This window comes from Cyprinodon tularosa, unplaced genomic scaffold (assembly GCF_016077235.1).
Source record: "Cyprinodon tularosa strain WSP-4 unplaced genomic scaffold, ASM1607723v1 ctg505, whole genome shotgun sequence".
NCBI lineage: Eukaryota > Metazoa > Chordata > Actinopteri > Cyprinodontiformes > Cyprinodontidae > Cyprinodon > Cyprinodon tularosa.
Window position 1 is genome coordinate 928,911 of NW_024039236.1, and position 15,604 is coordinate 944,514.

Consider the following 15,604-nt stretch of genomic DNA (forward strand, 5'->3'; position numbering starts at 1 on the left):
CATCAGTGTCCTTTCCTCTAGCTCCCTTCTAGATTCCTCTCTGCACCCCTGCTCCCGATCTGCTGATTAGCCTGGTCTTTGTTTCTCTCTGCCATATATACACCTCCTGCTCAGTCACTGTTGCTGTTTCCTCATCATTTTTTACCCCCTCTTCTAAGTTTTTTTCTGGATTTAAGTATTTTTGGATCTTGTGGATTTTGTTTGTTTGGATTCTGCTCCAGTTACCATATTTTTAACTAAACTTGCAAGAAACCACCTCAGCTTCATTCTCTGCATTTGGGTCCTCTTCAAACCTCCACCCAACCTGGAAGTTATTAAGACTAAGAGACGGCTTCAAGACTCAAGGAACCTTTTCTGGTTATCTGAGTTAATCATCTAAGGTATTTTTTTCTTCTCTAAGACATTGAAGTTTGGTTTTCATTTGTTTGCACACCATAATCATTAAGATTACATGAACTTGTCAATGTCACAATCATCCAACCCACCCTGGCCTTCATATGAAGCATTGGTCAGGTCCTCTGATTGCTGGAGAAATCCAAACTGAATAAATCATTTTAGAGGAGTAAGCCTCTAGTTTGACCAAATGTTTCATTTTTATCTTTTTGTTTCATATCCCTTTTTTGCCACCAACCTCTTAAAGATTTGTAAAATGTGTATTTATCTACTGTATTTAGTTATTTAACTAAGAATGATATGTCCCACCTCATACTGTAATGTGTCGAATGGCTGAGGATGTCTGAGTTACACTTCTAGCTAACAGTGTAACATCTAGCAACAGATTTAAGGCTGCCATATGAATCTAAACTTCCTCAAAGTCATCCAACACTGAAGTCAGCACAGGTGGATATTTTAACAGTAGTTATAACATCTCTCAAAAAAAAAGCCATCTGGGTATTGATCAGAGCAGCATTTAAAAGCTGCTCAGGAATGAGCATCATTGCTTCCTGTCTTTCTGTGTCCTTCCATCTGAAAATGACTTTAGATTAAACTCAGTCTGACCTGCAAACAACCTTTAAGTTAGTTCCACTCCAAAATAATGGAATAGCGTGACTGAAGTGAGTAAATCTGCAGGCGTCGACACACCCTTAAACGTCCCTCCTATCAGACAGAACGACATTTGCAATAGCTTCTCTGCAGTCACTGTGCAAATCTCAGATTACAAGCAGAAAATTACGGCACTAATTGGATGTTATGCTAATAGAAAAAGTATCAGGCAGGTAAAAAAAAATATTCAGTTGAAAATCTTATTGGCAAAGAAAAATAATGAAAAACATGCTGATATTCATTTCTGAGATGCAATATTCTGCAGAGAAATTGTATATTTTTATCCTAATGACCTAATTGGGCGCATTTATCCTTAAGAGTGCATACTTTGTTTTTGCTTACGTCTCTTTGATTGAGTAGCTTTATGTTGAGACAACAGAAGGATGATGAGCACATTGTGAGTATTGATGGCCTCTTTTCTGTCTTGTCGATCTCCTCACCTAAAGTCTAATTACAATAAGCTGCGTAGAGGCAGACAGTTGTGTCTGCCTGTAAGCGCTCTTTACTCATTTAATGTTCTTCTTGTTATTATGATCAAATCAGTTTCTTTTCTGATTATAATACCATAGGTGACCGGTCCAATGACATATCACCTATCTAGAACTTCACTTTGTTTGGAGAGAAACCTTCATCTAAATTTAGAAGGTAAATTAAAGCAAGATCTCCAGTAAGATGTTTAGCCCAGTTTTTAACTTTGTTACTCTACCAGCAAGCCTTTAACCATCCATCCATCCATCCATCCATCCATCCATCCATCCATCCATCCATCCATCCATCCATCCATCCATCATCCATCCATCCATCCATCATCCATCCATCCATCCATCCATCATCCATCCATCCATCCATCATCCATCCATCCATCCATCCATCCATCCATCCATCCATCCATCCATCCATCCATCCATCCATCCATCCATCCATCCATCCATCCATCCATCCATCCATCATCCATCCATCCATCCATCCATCCATCCATCCATCCATCCATCCATCCATCCATCATCCATCCATCCATCCATCATCCATCCATCCATCATCCATCCATCCATCCATCCAACCATCCATCATCCATCCATCCATTCATCATCCATCCATCCATCCATCCATCATCCATCCATCCGTCCATCATCCATCCATTCATCATCCATCCATCCATCCATCATCCATCCATCCATCATCCATCCATCCATCCATCCATCCATCCATCCATCCATCCATCCATCCATTCATCCATCCATCTTCTTCAGCTTATCCGGGGTCAGGTCGTAGGGTAGCAGATACAGTAGGGAGGCCCAGACATCCCTCTCCCCAGCCACGGGGGGCCAGCTCCTCCGGGGGAACCCCAAGGTGCTCCCAGGCCAGTCGAGAAACATAGAGGGAGCCAGCTTCTTCAGAACGCCAAGGTCCCCGTCCTCGACTTCCACCCATTAGACATTGCCCCAGACCCTTTTGGCACCTCCTACAGCCACCTGTTGTTGCCATTTTTAGCTGAAAAAGCTCCGTATGTCTAATGAAGAGATTTTTCAGTGGCATCTCTAATTTTTTTAACCAACCCGTTTCCTAACTTTCACTTCAACATACATTGAAGTCGGTCCTGTTTAATGCTGCTGTGTTTCTCTCCTCCTCCCATAGCTACTCATTTACTCATCAACGAAATGCGACTGCAAATCAGATGTCTCAAAGCGACAGATCCGGTGATGCTTTACTGAGAGTCGGGACATGGTAGCAGTGTGAGAGAGGAAAATAAATATGGCTGTGTCTACGCAGAAGCCACGCAGAGGAGCAGTAAAATATTAAATGCATAATTTGGCCTTGATTCCAGCATACATCAGCATAAAACTATGTGAAATGCAAAAATTTCAATATATGTCAATTTTCTTTAAAGAATTGTGTCTTAACAAGTAATACAATTTCCCAACAGTATAAAAATATTTCTGTTTAAAATTGGACAAAACATCTCCATTATCTTATTGTAGGAGCATAAGATCTTGAAGGACAAAACTGCCAAGTCTATTGGCAAGTCACTTCATTTATCTGTTTAAATTAAGAGCAAATACAGGAAATGTTTTATCATTTTTAGATAACTTTTTGCAGTGTATTTGGAATGCTATATTAGTCAGTTGACCATGTTAATGGTTTACAGTGTTTGTTTTTCTTTATGAAGAGACAAGGGTAAAATGTGCCTTTAGATATGTGAACATATGTGGCAATAAAAAAGCACATAGCGACAGCATCCTGCTGGAAAAAACACTTCATTTACGGTGATCTTCTACCAGCCTTAGAGTTTGCTCTCTCTAAAAGCCAGAAAAAGAAGCACTGGTTTAACCTGACCTCATTCAGATTAAACTCCAACACTTGAAAGTATTAATATACGGGTATAGCCATAATCCTTCCATGCATTTGCATAATAAACTCTGAGATGGAGTGTGTGGCTTTCCACAGGAGAGGAAGCAGTATTTCTGTTCCTGTTCAGTCAGGAGATATAAAACCAGTTTAAAGTCCCTGTTCACTAAGCAGCAATGTAATGTGCAAAAGCATGACAAGTGTAAAACTAGTTCTTTAGAGATATTTCTTCAACCACAGACTAAAAGTGCTAAACTGGGTTTTAGTTCCTCTAAACCAAGATAACATAAAAAAAACCACATCATTAGGATTTTATTTACCTCCTCTTTTTGAATCAAAGGAAATATGGCATAGTTATTCTATGATTGTTTTAAATCTGGTTTATTGTGCTTCTTTCCTAGACAGAGCCACCAAAGGACCTAGTTTATCTATACCTTCTCTACCATAGAATCTATCCATGGTTGCTTCATGGTAAAACTGTTTTCCTCTCCACTGTTGCCTTTATGCATGCTCCATCTAAGAAGCTGCTGCAAAGTTAAGAAGAAAATACAGCTTATCCCATTTCACATACTATATTGCCAAAAGTATTTGCTCACCCATCCAAATGATTGGAATCAGGTGTTCCAATCACTTCCATGGCCACAGGTGTATAAATTCAAGCACCTAGGCATGCAGACTGTTTTTACAAACATTTGTGAAAGAATGGGTCGCTCTCAGGAGCTCAGTGAATTCCAGCGTGGAACTGTGATAGGATGCCACCTGTGCAACAAATCCAGTCGTGAAATTTCCTCGCTCCTAAATATTCCACAGTCAACTGTCAGCTGTATTATAAGAAAATGGAAGTGTTTGGGAACGACAGCAACTCAGCCACGAAGTGGTAGGCCACGTAAACTGACGGAGCGGGGTCAGCGGATGCTGACGCGCATAGTGCGAAGAGGTCGCCAACTTTCTGCAGAGTCAATCACTACAGACCTCCAAACTTCATGTGGCCTTCAGATTAGCTCAAGAACAGTGCGCAGAGAGCTTCATGGAATGGGTTTCCATGGTCGAGCAGCTGCATCCAAGCCATACATCACCAAGTGCAATGCAAAGCGTCGGATGCGGTGGTGTAAAGCACGCCGCCACTGGACTCTAGAGCAGTGGAGACGCGTTCTCTGGAGTGACGAATCGCGCTTCTCCATCTGGCAATCTGATGGACGGGTCTGGGTTTGGCGGTTGCCAGGAGAACGGTACTTGTCTGACTGCATTGTGCCAAGTGTAAAGTTTGGTGGAGGGGGGATTATGGTGTGGGGTTGTTTTTCAGGAGCTGGGCTTGGCCCCTTAGTTCCAGTGAAAGGAACTCTGAATGCTTCAGCATCCCAAGACATTTTGGACAATTCCATGCTCCCAACTTTGTGGGAACAGTTTGGAGCTGGCCCCTTCCTCTTCCAACATGACTGTGCACCAGTGCACAAAGCAAGGTCCATAAAGACATGGATGACAGAGTCTGGTGTGGATGAACTTGACTGGCCTGCACAGAGTCCTGACCTCAACCCGATAGAACACCTTTGGGATGAATTAGAGCGGAGACTGAGAGCCAGGCCTTCTCGTCCAACATCAGTGTGCGACCTCACAAATGCGCTTCTGGAAGAATGGTCAAAAATTCCCATAAACACACTCCTAAACCTTGTGGACAGCCTTCCCAGAAGAGTTGAAGCTGTTCTAGCTGCAAAGGGTGGACCGACGTCATATTGAACCCTATGGATTAGGAACGGGATGTCACTTAAGCTCATATGTAAGTCAAGGCAGGTGAGCAAATACTTTTGGCAATATAGTGTATAAAGTTACCAATAAGTGTACAGTTCACTCTGATGACAACAGACTAAAGGCTGAGAGACACTGAAAGGTCCAGCATAAAACTCTCATTTTCAACCTCTACCAAAAGTGTTTAATAGTAAAAGCTAAACCAATGCACACATATTGAAATATTTTTTTACTTTGGCCAATGGATTGAAAGACTGAAAAGATGGAAGTAAAACAGAACAGGGTCGTGAATGAAAGTAAAATCTTAGACTTCCGTTAACAAGAAATAAGGATTTTTTCAAGTTGTACATACATATATATATATATATATATATATATATATATATATATATATATATATATATATATATATATATATATATATATATATATATATATATATATATATATATATTCAGTCAATCAAACAACTGAAAATGAAGTATATACAATAAATATATAAACATAAAATTACATAACCACTTCATGTCTCACTTTACACACAAGGATTGCTGTAAAGGTAAAATTCATTGACCTTTGCATGCCCAGAAAAGGAACCGTGGAGAAGCTTTGAATACATTAAGGCTTTGGAGTCATTTTGCGAGAATTAAATCTGCAGATACAAATCTCAGCTGAGGAGTCCCACTGCAAAGGCGATAAATTGTAAGACAAATTACAGGACAGGAGTGGATTTGCAATCTTCTCATCACGTATTTTAAGAAGAAAAAACACCTGGAGAAAATAAAGAATCAAGGATTCTGTTGGCTTTATTTTAATAATGGGCAGAAGCCAAAAGCCAGTCGCTCACTTCAGCATTAAAGGCTGATAAATTCCAATCTGTCTTAATTATGAAATTCCAGCCCCAGATGATTAGGAGTCTAAACTGCAGCACATGGACTGGAAGACTTTGCTATTTCTGTCTTTTCTCCATCTTCCTGTCTTCTCTCTTGCCATGACCCTGTAGCTGTTGTGTGTCAGGATCTTTAGACTTGTCAGTTCCAGTTACTGCTGAGCAAGCTTAATGAGAGCAGAAAGAGGCAGGGCATGAAAGGACGACGACTGAGACCAGAAAGGAAGGGATGAGCGCTGCAAAGGAGGATGGAAGTGGAGAGAGGAGAACGGAAAATATGGAAGCAGCAGAAAAAAAAAAAAAAACAAGAGGAAACAGAACCAAGAATCATAATGAAAAGTGACAAGAGACTGAATGATATTAAATAACAGACTGCCAGATTTCATTAACCTACATTAACCTTCTTACGGCTCACAAATCAGCCTTTGAAATGGTAAGATTAACTCAAATTGTCCTAATACTGGATGAAGACGCTTGTTTTTTTTCTACGACAGACTGACTTTGTTAACCCAGAGAAGTAAAACAACAATAGAGCAGAAAAAGGTGACAAAAAAAACACCTGCAATAGAAAAGATAAATGTCAGGCTAAGAGAGAGAAGGGTCGGGGAAAATGAGACTGCATGTTGTTGGTGTTTTCTCACCTGCTCGCTCTCATTGTGACAGAGCAGAAATCCAGGCAGTAGCTCATCCCCTCTTGTTGTCACTAAAGCTCATTATTTTCACCGTCTGTGACTTTCTAAAGCACACAGTGATTTAGAAGTGCAGTGATTAACCGGCTTCCTGTCACAGGTGTCTTCTGCTTCATTGTCTGATTGACTGAATCCATAATGAATTCATTAACAATGCAGTTAAACCTCTTGACACATTTGACCAATTTTCAAACTGGTTTAACTTACAAAAAAAATGTATCCATGACATCAAGATTTGTTTCTGTAATAGCACTGTAATGTAATTTGGAAAAGACATGCCTTAATTAAACAAAATCTTTTTTTTCCAATGCTTGTGAATTAGGTGTAGAAATTGAATTTGACGATATGACAGGTATCTCCATTCCTGTATCACAGTAGAATTGATCCAGATATATATCAGATATATATACTAACAAAGATGATATATTGTCTCTATAGTAATATATTTCTGGAAAACCTCACAAGATCTTGTTGCTCTGCTGCAGTTGGTGCAGAGCAGATGAATAACATCAGTGGCTGGGAGTTTTATGTTAATGTTTTATGTAAGACAATGAAATGGATGTTTGTCAATAAATATTTTTTACATTGGAGTTCCTATGGGTTGTATGTTTACAGTAGCAGTCATTCAAAATGGCGCACCCCAATCAAGCACCCACCGAATGGCAGCCCACACTCGGGCCACAGTGGCGTTGGATGTAGGAGTTTGCCCTGAAATCGAAGAGTTGACGGTTCAAGCCCCGACTCCGACTTCCAGTGTCGTTGTGTCCACTTCACCTGCATTTTCCACTGATGGTGGTCAGAGGGCCCTTTGGCCCTGCTTCTGTCAGTGAGCCCCAGGGCAGCTGTGGCTACAATGTAGCTTGCCACCATCAGTGTGTGAGTGTGTGTGTGAATGGGAGAATGAATGTAGTGTAAAGTGCCTTGGTCAAGTCTCCTAACTTGAATAAAGGTGCTATATAAGTACAGGCCATTTACAACTTCCAGCCACTGGAGTAACCCCCTCTGTCTCCTGGGGGTGCATATTTCTAATCTGACTCCATCCTTTCACTGAATTACAGGGTCTGACCAGGAGATGACGCTTCTTCTTAGATCTTAATGTCCACAAATCAATGCAGAGAATATTTTAGCACAGAGATTGATGTTTAAAAAGGAATTGTAGGGGACCAGCCAAGGAAAGTGGGAAAATTTTGAATGGCTACTACTGTAACCAACACAAATCTGGTCTAATAAGAAAAAAAATAAAATGATCCCATATAAAGGTTGTAGCAAAGAACACATTTTGTAAATGGACATTTTTAAAACACAATTTTGAAATTGAAATATAGAAATGCAAACCATAACTGGAACACTACCGTTCAAAAGTTTGGGGTCACATTGAAATGTCCTTCTTTTTGAAGGAAAAGCGCTGTACTTTTCAATGAAGATAATTTTAAACTAGTCTCAACTTTAAAGAAATACACTCTAGACATTGCTAATGTGGTAAATGACTATTCTAGCTGCAAATGTCTGGTTTTTGGTGCAATATCTACATAGGTGTATAGAGGCCCATTTCCAGCAACTATCACTCCAGTGTTCTAATGGTACAATGTGTTTGCTCATTGGCTCAGAAGGCTAATTAATGATTAGAAAACCCTTGTGCAAACATGTTCACACATCTGAAAACAGTTTAGCTCGTTACAGAAGCTACAAAACTGACCTTCCTTTGAGCAGATTGAGTTTCTGGAGCATCACATTTGTGGGGTCAATTAAACGCTCAAAATGGCCAGAAAAAGAGAACTTTCATCTGTAACTCGACAGTCTATTCTTATTCTTAGAAATGAAGGCTATTCCATGCGAGAAATTGCTAAGAAATTGAAGATTTCCTACAACGGTGTGTACTACTCTCTTCAGAGGACAGCACAAACAGGCTACTGTGGGTACTATTTAATGAAGATGCCAGTTGGGGACCTGTGAGGCGTCTGTTTCTCAAACTAGAGACTCTAATGTACTTATCCTCTTGCTCAGTTGTGCAACGCGGCCTCCCACTTTTATTTCTACTCTGGTTAGAGCCTGTTTATGCTGTCCTCTGAAGGGAGTAGTACACACCGTTGTAGGAAATCTTCAATTTCAAAGGACATGTCAATATGTCCCCAAACCTTTGAACGGTAGTGTGTGGTATATATGTATATATATATATGTGTGTGTGAGTAGAGAAATTGAGAATAAAATAGGAAGTTATCTGTAAATAGCAGTGGTTAGAAAGCTCATCAGTGAAACAGAAGAGGTAGAGTGAATACAGACATACTTCAGTAAAAGGTATAAAGAAGTTTTCAATAAGAAAGCGCATTGGGAGGGTAAAGTGAAATCAATGCAGAACTGTGTGTGTGTGTTACTGCATATTGACTAGTGGGGTTTACTGTTCAGCAGTCTGAATGCAGTGGGATGAAAACAGTTTTAAAACATTTTGGCTGGTAGGATCCTATAACTCCTGCCAGATTACTGGTTTAAGGAGGCCGATTAGGGTTTAGGGAAGTTTAAATACCGAGGGTCAGTTCGAGAAAAGGGCAAATCGTTAAGGACTCTTAGCCAAAACAGAATGGTGTCAGTGATCGCCATGATAAGAGCTGTATGAATTGGACTGCCAGTAAGAAACAAAGTAGGGAAAAGACGTCGGATGCTTCCCTTCGATTGTGGATTCAACACAATCGACATTCCATCTGGTATTTAGGACTGATATCAATTCCCACAATCCTTTTGTGTAAAAGGACATACAATAGAGGCAAAGCCCTCCTCATGTAGTTGAACAAAAGTGCTTTATTTCTTCCGGTGGAACCTGTGACACGTTTTGGTTTTTATAATGAAGTATGGAAGATTTTCTGTATAAATTCTTTTCCAAATTTTTCATAAAATTAAAGTTATGCTTTAAAATCTTTTGATTTAACAAAATATGTTGCTGGTTAACTAAATCCAGAGATCTGCTAATTTAGCTCCCAAATGACTAATAAAACTTGTTTTTCATTACATTGAAATATATAGCTAAGCATAGTACATTCTAGAGATGTGCCAATGCCAATTTTTTTAACCTGATACCGGATACCGATACCTGGCTTTGCAGTATCGGCCGATACCGATACCTTCTGTTTGAAATTGATGTGTGTGTGTATATATGAAGAACTGCATACTACTTGGATATAACATAATTGCCATCATGGCTTTGTCAAGCTGCTGCCTACCTTTGTGAAGCAGGAAAAAGACTAATACAAAGAGAATCCAGTAGAACTTTTTATTACCTACCAGGAAAGGGTGACAATGCTTCAATAAACTTTTGGCTCTAGAAAATGGTATCGGTGCTCTATTTTTTGGTACTCGCTGATACCGATACCACCATTTTAGTGCTGGATTGGAGCCCGGTGCTGGTATCAGTATCGATGCAACACTAGTACATTTAGCATATGATGTATTATCAGTGATGGGACTAACGGCGCTGAAAGTAACGACGTTACTAACGCCGCTACCTTTTTTCAGTAACGAGTAATTAAAATGATTACTCTTACTGTAACTATAACGCAGTTACAATTGCCGACACCCCGTTACTGCACGTTACTCAGGTCGCACAATTAACCTTTTTTCATGATAGGACTCGTGTGCACGTCATGAGAGAGGGGAGGATGGAGAGTGAGGAGGACTCCAGCAGCAAAACAGCGTTTTCCAGATGGAAAATACCGGTGTTACGTCGAGCTGCGTTTCCCCATCAGATACGGTTTCCCCTCCATCTCCACACAGCGCAGGCAGCACGATTCACCGCGCAAGCGACAGGAAACGCACATGCTCACTAAAGGCGTGTAATAGCTGCCCTGTGCTCGCGCCACAGGGGAACTACGGAGAGCGTGAAGGATCATTAGCCTATATGGTGAAAGAGAGAAATATGGATGGATGGATGGATGGATGGATGGATGGTGGATGGATGGATGGTGGATGGATGGATGGATGGATGGATGGATGGATGGTGGATGGATGGATGGATGGATGGATGGATGGTGGATGGAATAGATAGATAGATAGATGTTGCAGTATCTATAACAACCCAAACACAGGATTTCAGAATTAGACATCCCCAGTTATTAATTTCATTCACTCACAAAAGTAATGCAATAGTTACCTTTACTAGTAACTAGTTACGTTTAATGTGGAGTAACTCAGTTACTAACTCAATTAGTTTTTGGGAGAAGTAACTAGTAACTATAACTAATTACTTTTTCAAAGTTACGTGCCCAACACTGTGTATTATCAATTTTATGCCGGGAATAATTAGTCCAGTAGTTCACACGACTCATTCAAGTCGATGAGAATTGAGTTTGCTTTACTTTAAATATTTAGGTTTTAGTCTAGCTTTGGAGCAAGCGGTGTAAACTTAAGGCTGTCTGGAATCACTACAGCAGTTTGTATTCATGGGGTCAAGAGAGTTCTTACTCTTGACCCCATGAAAGGTGAAGTATTCATTTAGGAATAGGAGCTACAGGCTGTAATTTTCTATATCCTAATTGAGGTTGATGGCTGCAGTCGTCCCAGACGTCCAGACCTTAGCTGCATGTCTACCCTATTTTTCTCTCTGCATGTTTTCTGTCTGATTACTCTGAATAATATCCTTTACTGCCACAAACAGGACATAAGACAGCATTTACTTATTTGCTCTTAAAACATAGGATATTGATTATTGTACTTATTGTTATTTTAATTTTTCAAAGTAGATAAAAGCAACAATAAACCAACCTGGGGAAAAAATCATTAGACCAGCCTTTTCTTTTTTTAAGTCCATTAAATTTTTACGGTAATCCACCTTCAGTAAACCAAAAAAAAAAACATTTTTTAATGATTGCAGAATAAAGTCATTTACTGAGTGTTTCCATCTTTCTTGTTACATCTATGTGTATTACATCTATTTTCTTTAAACATTGAAATAAGCTAAATCAGGTGATCAATCAGCCCAGTAAGAGAACAGGTGTAGAGCAGCTCTGCCATCAGAAATCAGAATATGATCGATCCACGTATAAGAAGCCACTTCGGTCTATAAACAATCCTCGCTTCTGCTTCACTCAATATGTCAGCATATAAAATCCAGAAGAAGCATCGCAGAAAACTTTTATTTCTTTATTATTTAGAGTGTATAGATCTACGTTTGGTTTAGTTTCTTTTAACTTTAATTAAAAACATCAATTGATGGATATATATATATAAATATATATATATATATATATATATATATATATATATATATATATATATATATATATATATATATACTAATATAGGGATGGAACCACCACTAATAAATAAAATAATAAAATCTGACATCATAGATGAGCCATTTCTTTTACACAGACTACTTTCATACATTTTGATTAATGGTTTTCTTTTTTCCAATTTAGTTTTATTCTCCATATTTCAAGAAATTTCAAGTAGAGGTGATTAGATATGCGTCCCGGATGTCCTTGAGTGACGTGTTCTCTGTTTGATCCTATCTTCTACCCTCCACATAAAAATCAATAAAGAGTCACATTACATTAACGTGAGTTTCAAAAATGGCTGCAGCCGAAACAAAGATCAGAAAATATCACAAAGATAAGATTCAGGTGCGATTATATTCAAATCTACCAAGAATTTTTCCTCAATTGACCTACCAGAAACATATAAATTGAGTTTGCTGCCAGGTCAAATTAATATATATCCCTGCTAATATATACCAAGTAGTTACGTTTGTGTTCTGTCACACTACAAGGAGAGTATTTCAAAAAGAAAATCTGTTTCCAAGCATTTTAGTGAAACCAAAAGCCTTCTATACCCTTATTTAGCAACCCTTTAGATTTTTTTTAGTAAAAACAATCACTTAAAATTAATATTACACTTTTCTAAAAGGTATAATTTCATAGATTTAAAATAAAAGCAATGTTCTAGAACTGAACAGAAAAAGGACTGTTTAAAGAAAAAAGCCACCTATGTATGTCATGTGTACAGGAATATGACCTTTGACACCTATCATCTTTAGACACCACAACAGTCTTATTTAGTATTCCTTTAATACGGTTCTGACTGTATCCTCACTAATCTAATCTCCAGTTGAGCCATGTGCCAAAGAATCCGATCAGCCACATAAGCTTGTTTATGTTTTTGGATTAATCAATTAGGCTTTAAAATTAGAGATGCACGATATAATCGGCCCCCTATCGGTATCGGCCTTAAAACTGAATATCGGACATCGGCCACCCCACCGATTTTAACCCGATATTTGATCAGCTTCTGAGTTTCTAAAGTCTAAAAAAAAAAAAAAAAAAAAATACTACTTCTTCTTCCTCAAAAATGTCTTTTTTAACAGACTTAAAAACTTCTAAAGACGAGGGAAAAAATATTGATACATTAAAATATCACAATATCTTCATATGCTGATATATTGCCATTTAAAAACACCATATCAATCTCTTTTACTAATGAAATATTGCTATATGTCATCGTTATGCTACGAAATCCCCAGAAAATTCACAAAATATTGCCATATTTTTATATGATGATACAGTATATTGACGCGGTATCGATCTATTTTACTAACAAAATCTCACAAGAATTTGCAAAATATCACGAGAGTTTGTAACAGAACGATGAAATTTCACAAGATTTTGAAAGTAAAATAGATCGATACCGCGTTTTTAAAAATCTATTTGATATCAGCATATGAAAATATATTTGAGTATATTATTTTTCAAAGTGTCAGAAATGGATAACAAAACTGCTATTTTCAATGACTACTTATTTTTGTCCAGCTTTAACATTGGTATCGATATCGGTTATCGGCTAAATGAGTTTTAAAATATCGGCATATCGGATATCGGCCAAAATCCCAATATCGTGCATCCCTATTTAAAACAACTGATAGATTAATCGACCACTCAAACAATTGATAGCTGGAGTGCAACATGTCATAAACTGCTTACTGTCAACATGGGGACTAAATAAAAAAAAAAAAAAAAACGTGTGACAACCAGGATGCTAATGAGGGACGATACTTTTTCTTTGAATTGAAAAATAACTTTGGCAACGATAACGTTCAACAGTCTTTGTTGTTTCTACGTTTTCTTTTCTTTTAATAATAGATACCATCTTATCTTGTATTAAAATCCTTTAGCTGTTCTATTTTAAGAGCATTGTGCACAGGTTGGTGATGACATGGGGCACTGGTGCAGCTCTGTGATAAGAACTGCAGCTCTGCTTTCTCTGCATTTAAGACAAGCGGCAGTTTAGTATTTTTTTTTTAAACTTTTTTACTAATTTTATACAGTCAAATGTGGGACCTTTCTTTAATTTATGGGATGGCGGGACAGAATTCCTGCACCAATCAGGACGTCTCGTCAGGCTATTTCTACTTAATGGCTGACAACAGGAGCCACCCAGCCATCTGCAGCTACGTAACTATAAGAAGGTTTATTTACTAAATGGATGGATGGATGCTCATGGTTTCATCAGGTTTCATCAGTTGTTTACTTTTTTCTACATATAAAGAAAAAAATCCCACTTAATTTTTCTTTATTGGTTGAAAAACGGGTAGTTTTCTGTTTTGTTTCGTGGAAAACCATTTATTTTAGTAACAGCTTGAAAGCACACAAGCTAGGAAAACAATAAGCAGACATAAGACTGGTTTCTCTGTAAATCGGTGGGATAATAACTCTGGCTCGGCAAAGGGATATATCTGGTTCGGAGGAGAAAACTAAAGAGGGTATATGAGTGCCGAGCAGGAAGAACACCAAGAGAGAGGAGCGGATGGAAATAGAAAACACCATAAGACAGCTACGTTTAAAATACATCTGTAGCAAACAGCAGCTGGAGAAGCTGGGGAGACTTACGGAGGCAGGTGTTTTCTGTGAAGAACTCGGTGAACTTGTCGCAGTCGTCTTTCTTGTTGCCACTGTTGGTGCAATCGCAGAAGGGCGAGACGCTGATCTTGGGTGAGCGCAGGTAGTTGGGGGTCATCACGGTGCCTGCAGCAGGTGGAAGAACAATTAATGGAAGAAGTGAAAAATATGTTCATAAATAATAAAAACAAAACCCCACAAAAAACATTTAAAAAGTCCTAAAGACTTTCTTACTTTGTATCTAATAATAAATGAATAGTTAAATCATTCATTGATACATTTTTTTCCTTCCTATGCGAGGGTAGCAAACTGAGAAAGCAGAATTCAGAGAGGCTCATGTGGAGAATAGCCTTTTCTCTCAGTAAGGGAAAGCAAATAGCTTCAGTCAGTGAATTCTAGCTGCCCCAGTGGAGGATTGTTCCATTCAGCTGGCTGCTGTCCAATAAGGACATTTTTATTGTTTTGCAGTGAGCAAAATAAATTGGCCACTGTGTCGGTAGCAGCTATCTACTGTATATGTATGTATGTATGTAACCCTAAGCCCTCAGAGTGAAGAATTTCACCATCATATTGAGGATCAGTAGTTGCAACGTGAGGACATTTTGCTGGTCCTCACAGCTATTTTGCTAATGCTTAGGTTAAGGTCTAAGGTGTTAATTGGGTTAGGGTGAGGTATGCATTGGTAATGGTTAGGTGCAGTTTTAGGGTTAGGGCATAGAAAGGTTTGAAAATGACTGAAAGTCAATGGAAGTAATGGGCGTCAACATATTGTCCTCTCAAAATATAGCAAAACGAGTATGTGTGCGGGTGTGTGTTTGTGTGTGTGAGTGAAGTTTGGTTTGGTCGCTTGTAGGAAAAAAGAAAAAAGCTCAAGCTGAGAGTTTGCTTGGATTAAAGGAAATTTTACTTTGTCAAAGTTTCCACTTAAATCCATGAAGGACAATTAGATGCATAAACAAATTCAGACGAGGTGGACTTTAAACCCAACTGGTGTTGTCTAAATAGTTTTTAAAGTT

General features: G+C 38.6%; 1 protein-coding gene across 2 annotated transcripts in view; it reads right to left on the reverse strand.

The window, feature by feature from the left end:
* The window catches only part of gfra1a (gdnf family receptor alpha 1a), a 176,613-nt gene that overhangs the window by 24,652 nt on the left and 136,357 nt on the right, over window positions 1-15,604 (reverse strand). For both annotated transcript variants that reach the window (XM_038303133.1, XM_038303134.1), the window contains one exon: window positions 14,580-14,714. In XM_038303133.1, the coding sequence (XP_038159061.1) occupies window positions 14,580-14,714 (135 nt within the window). The remainder of the gene's footprint in view (window positions 1-14,579; window positions 14,715-15,604) is intronic.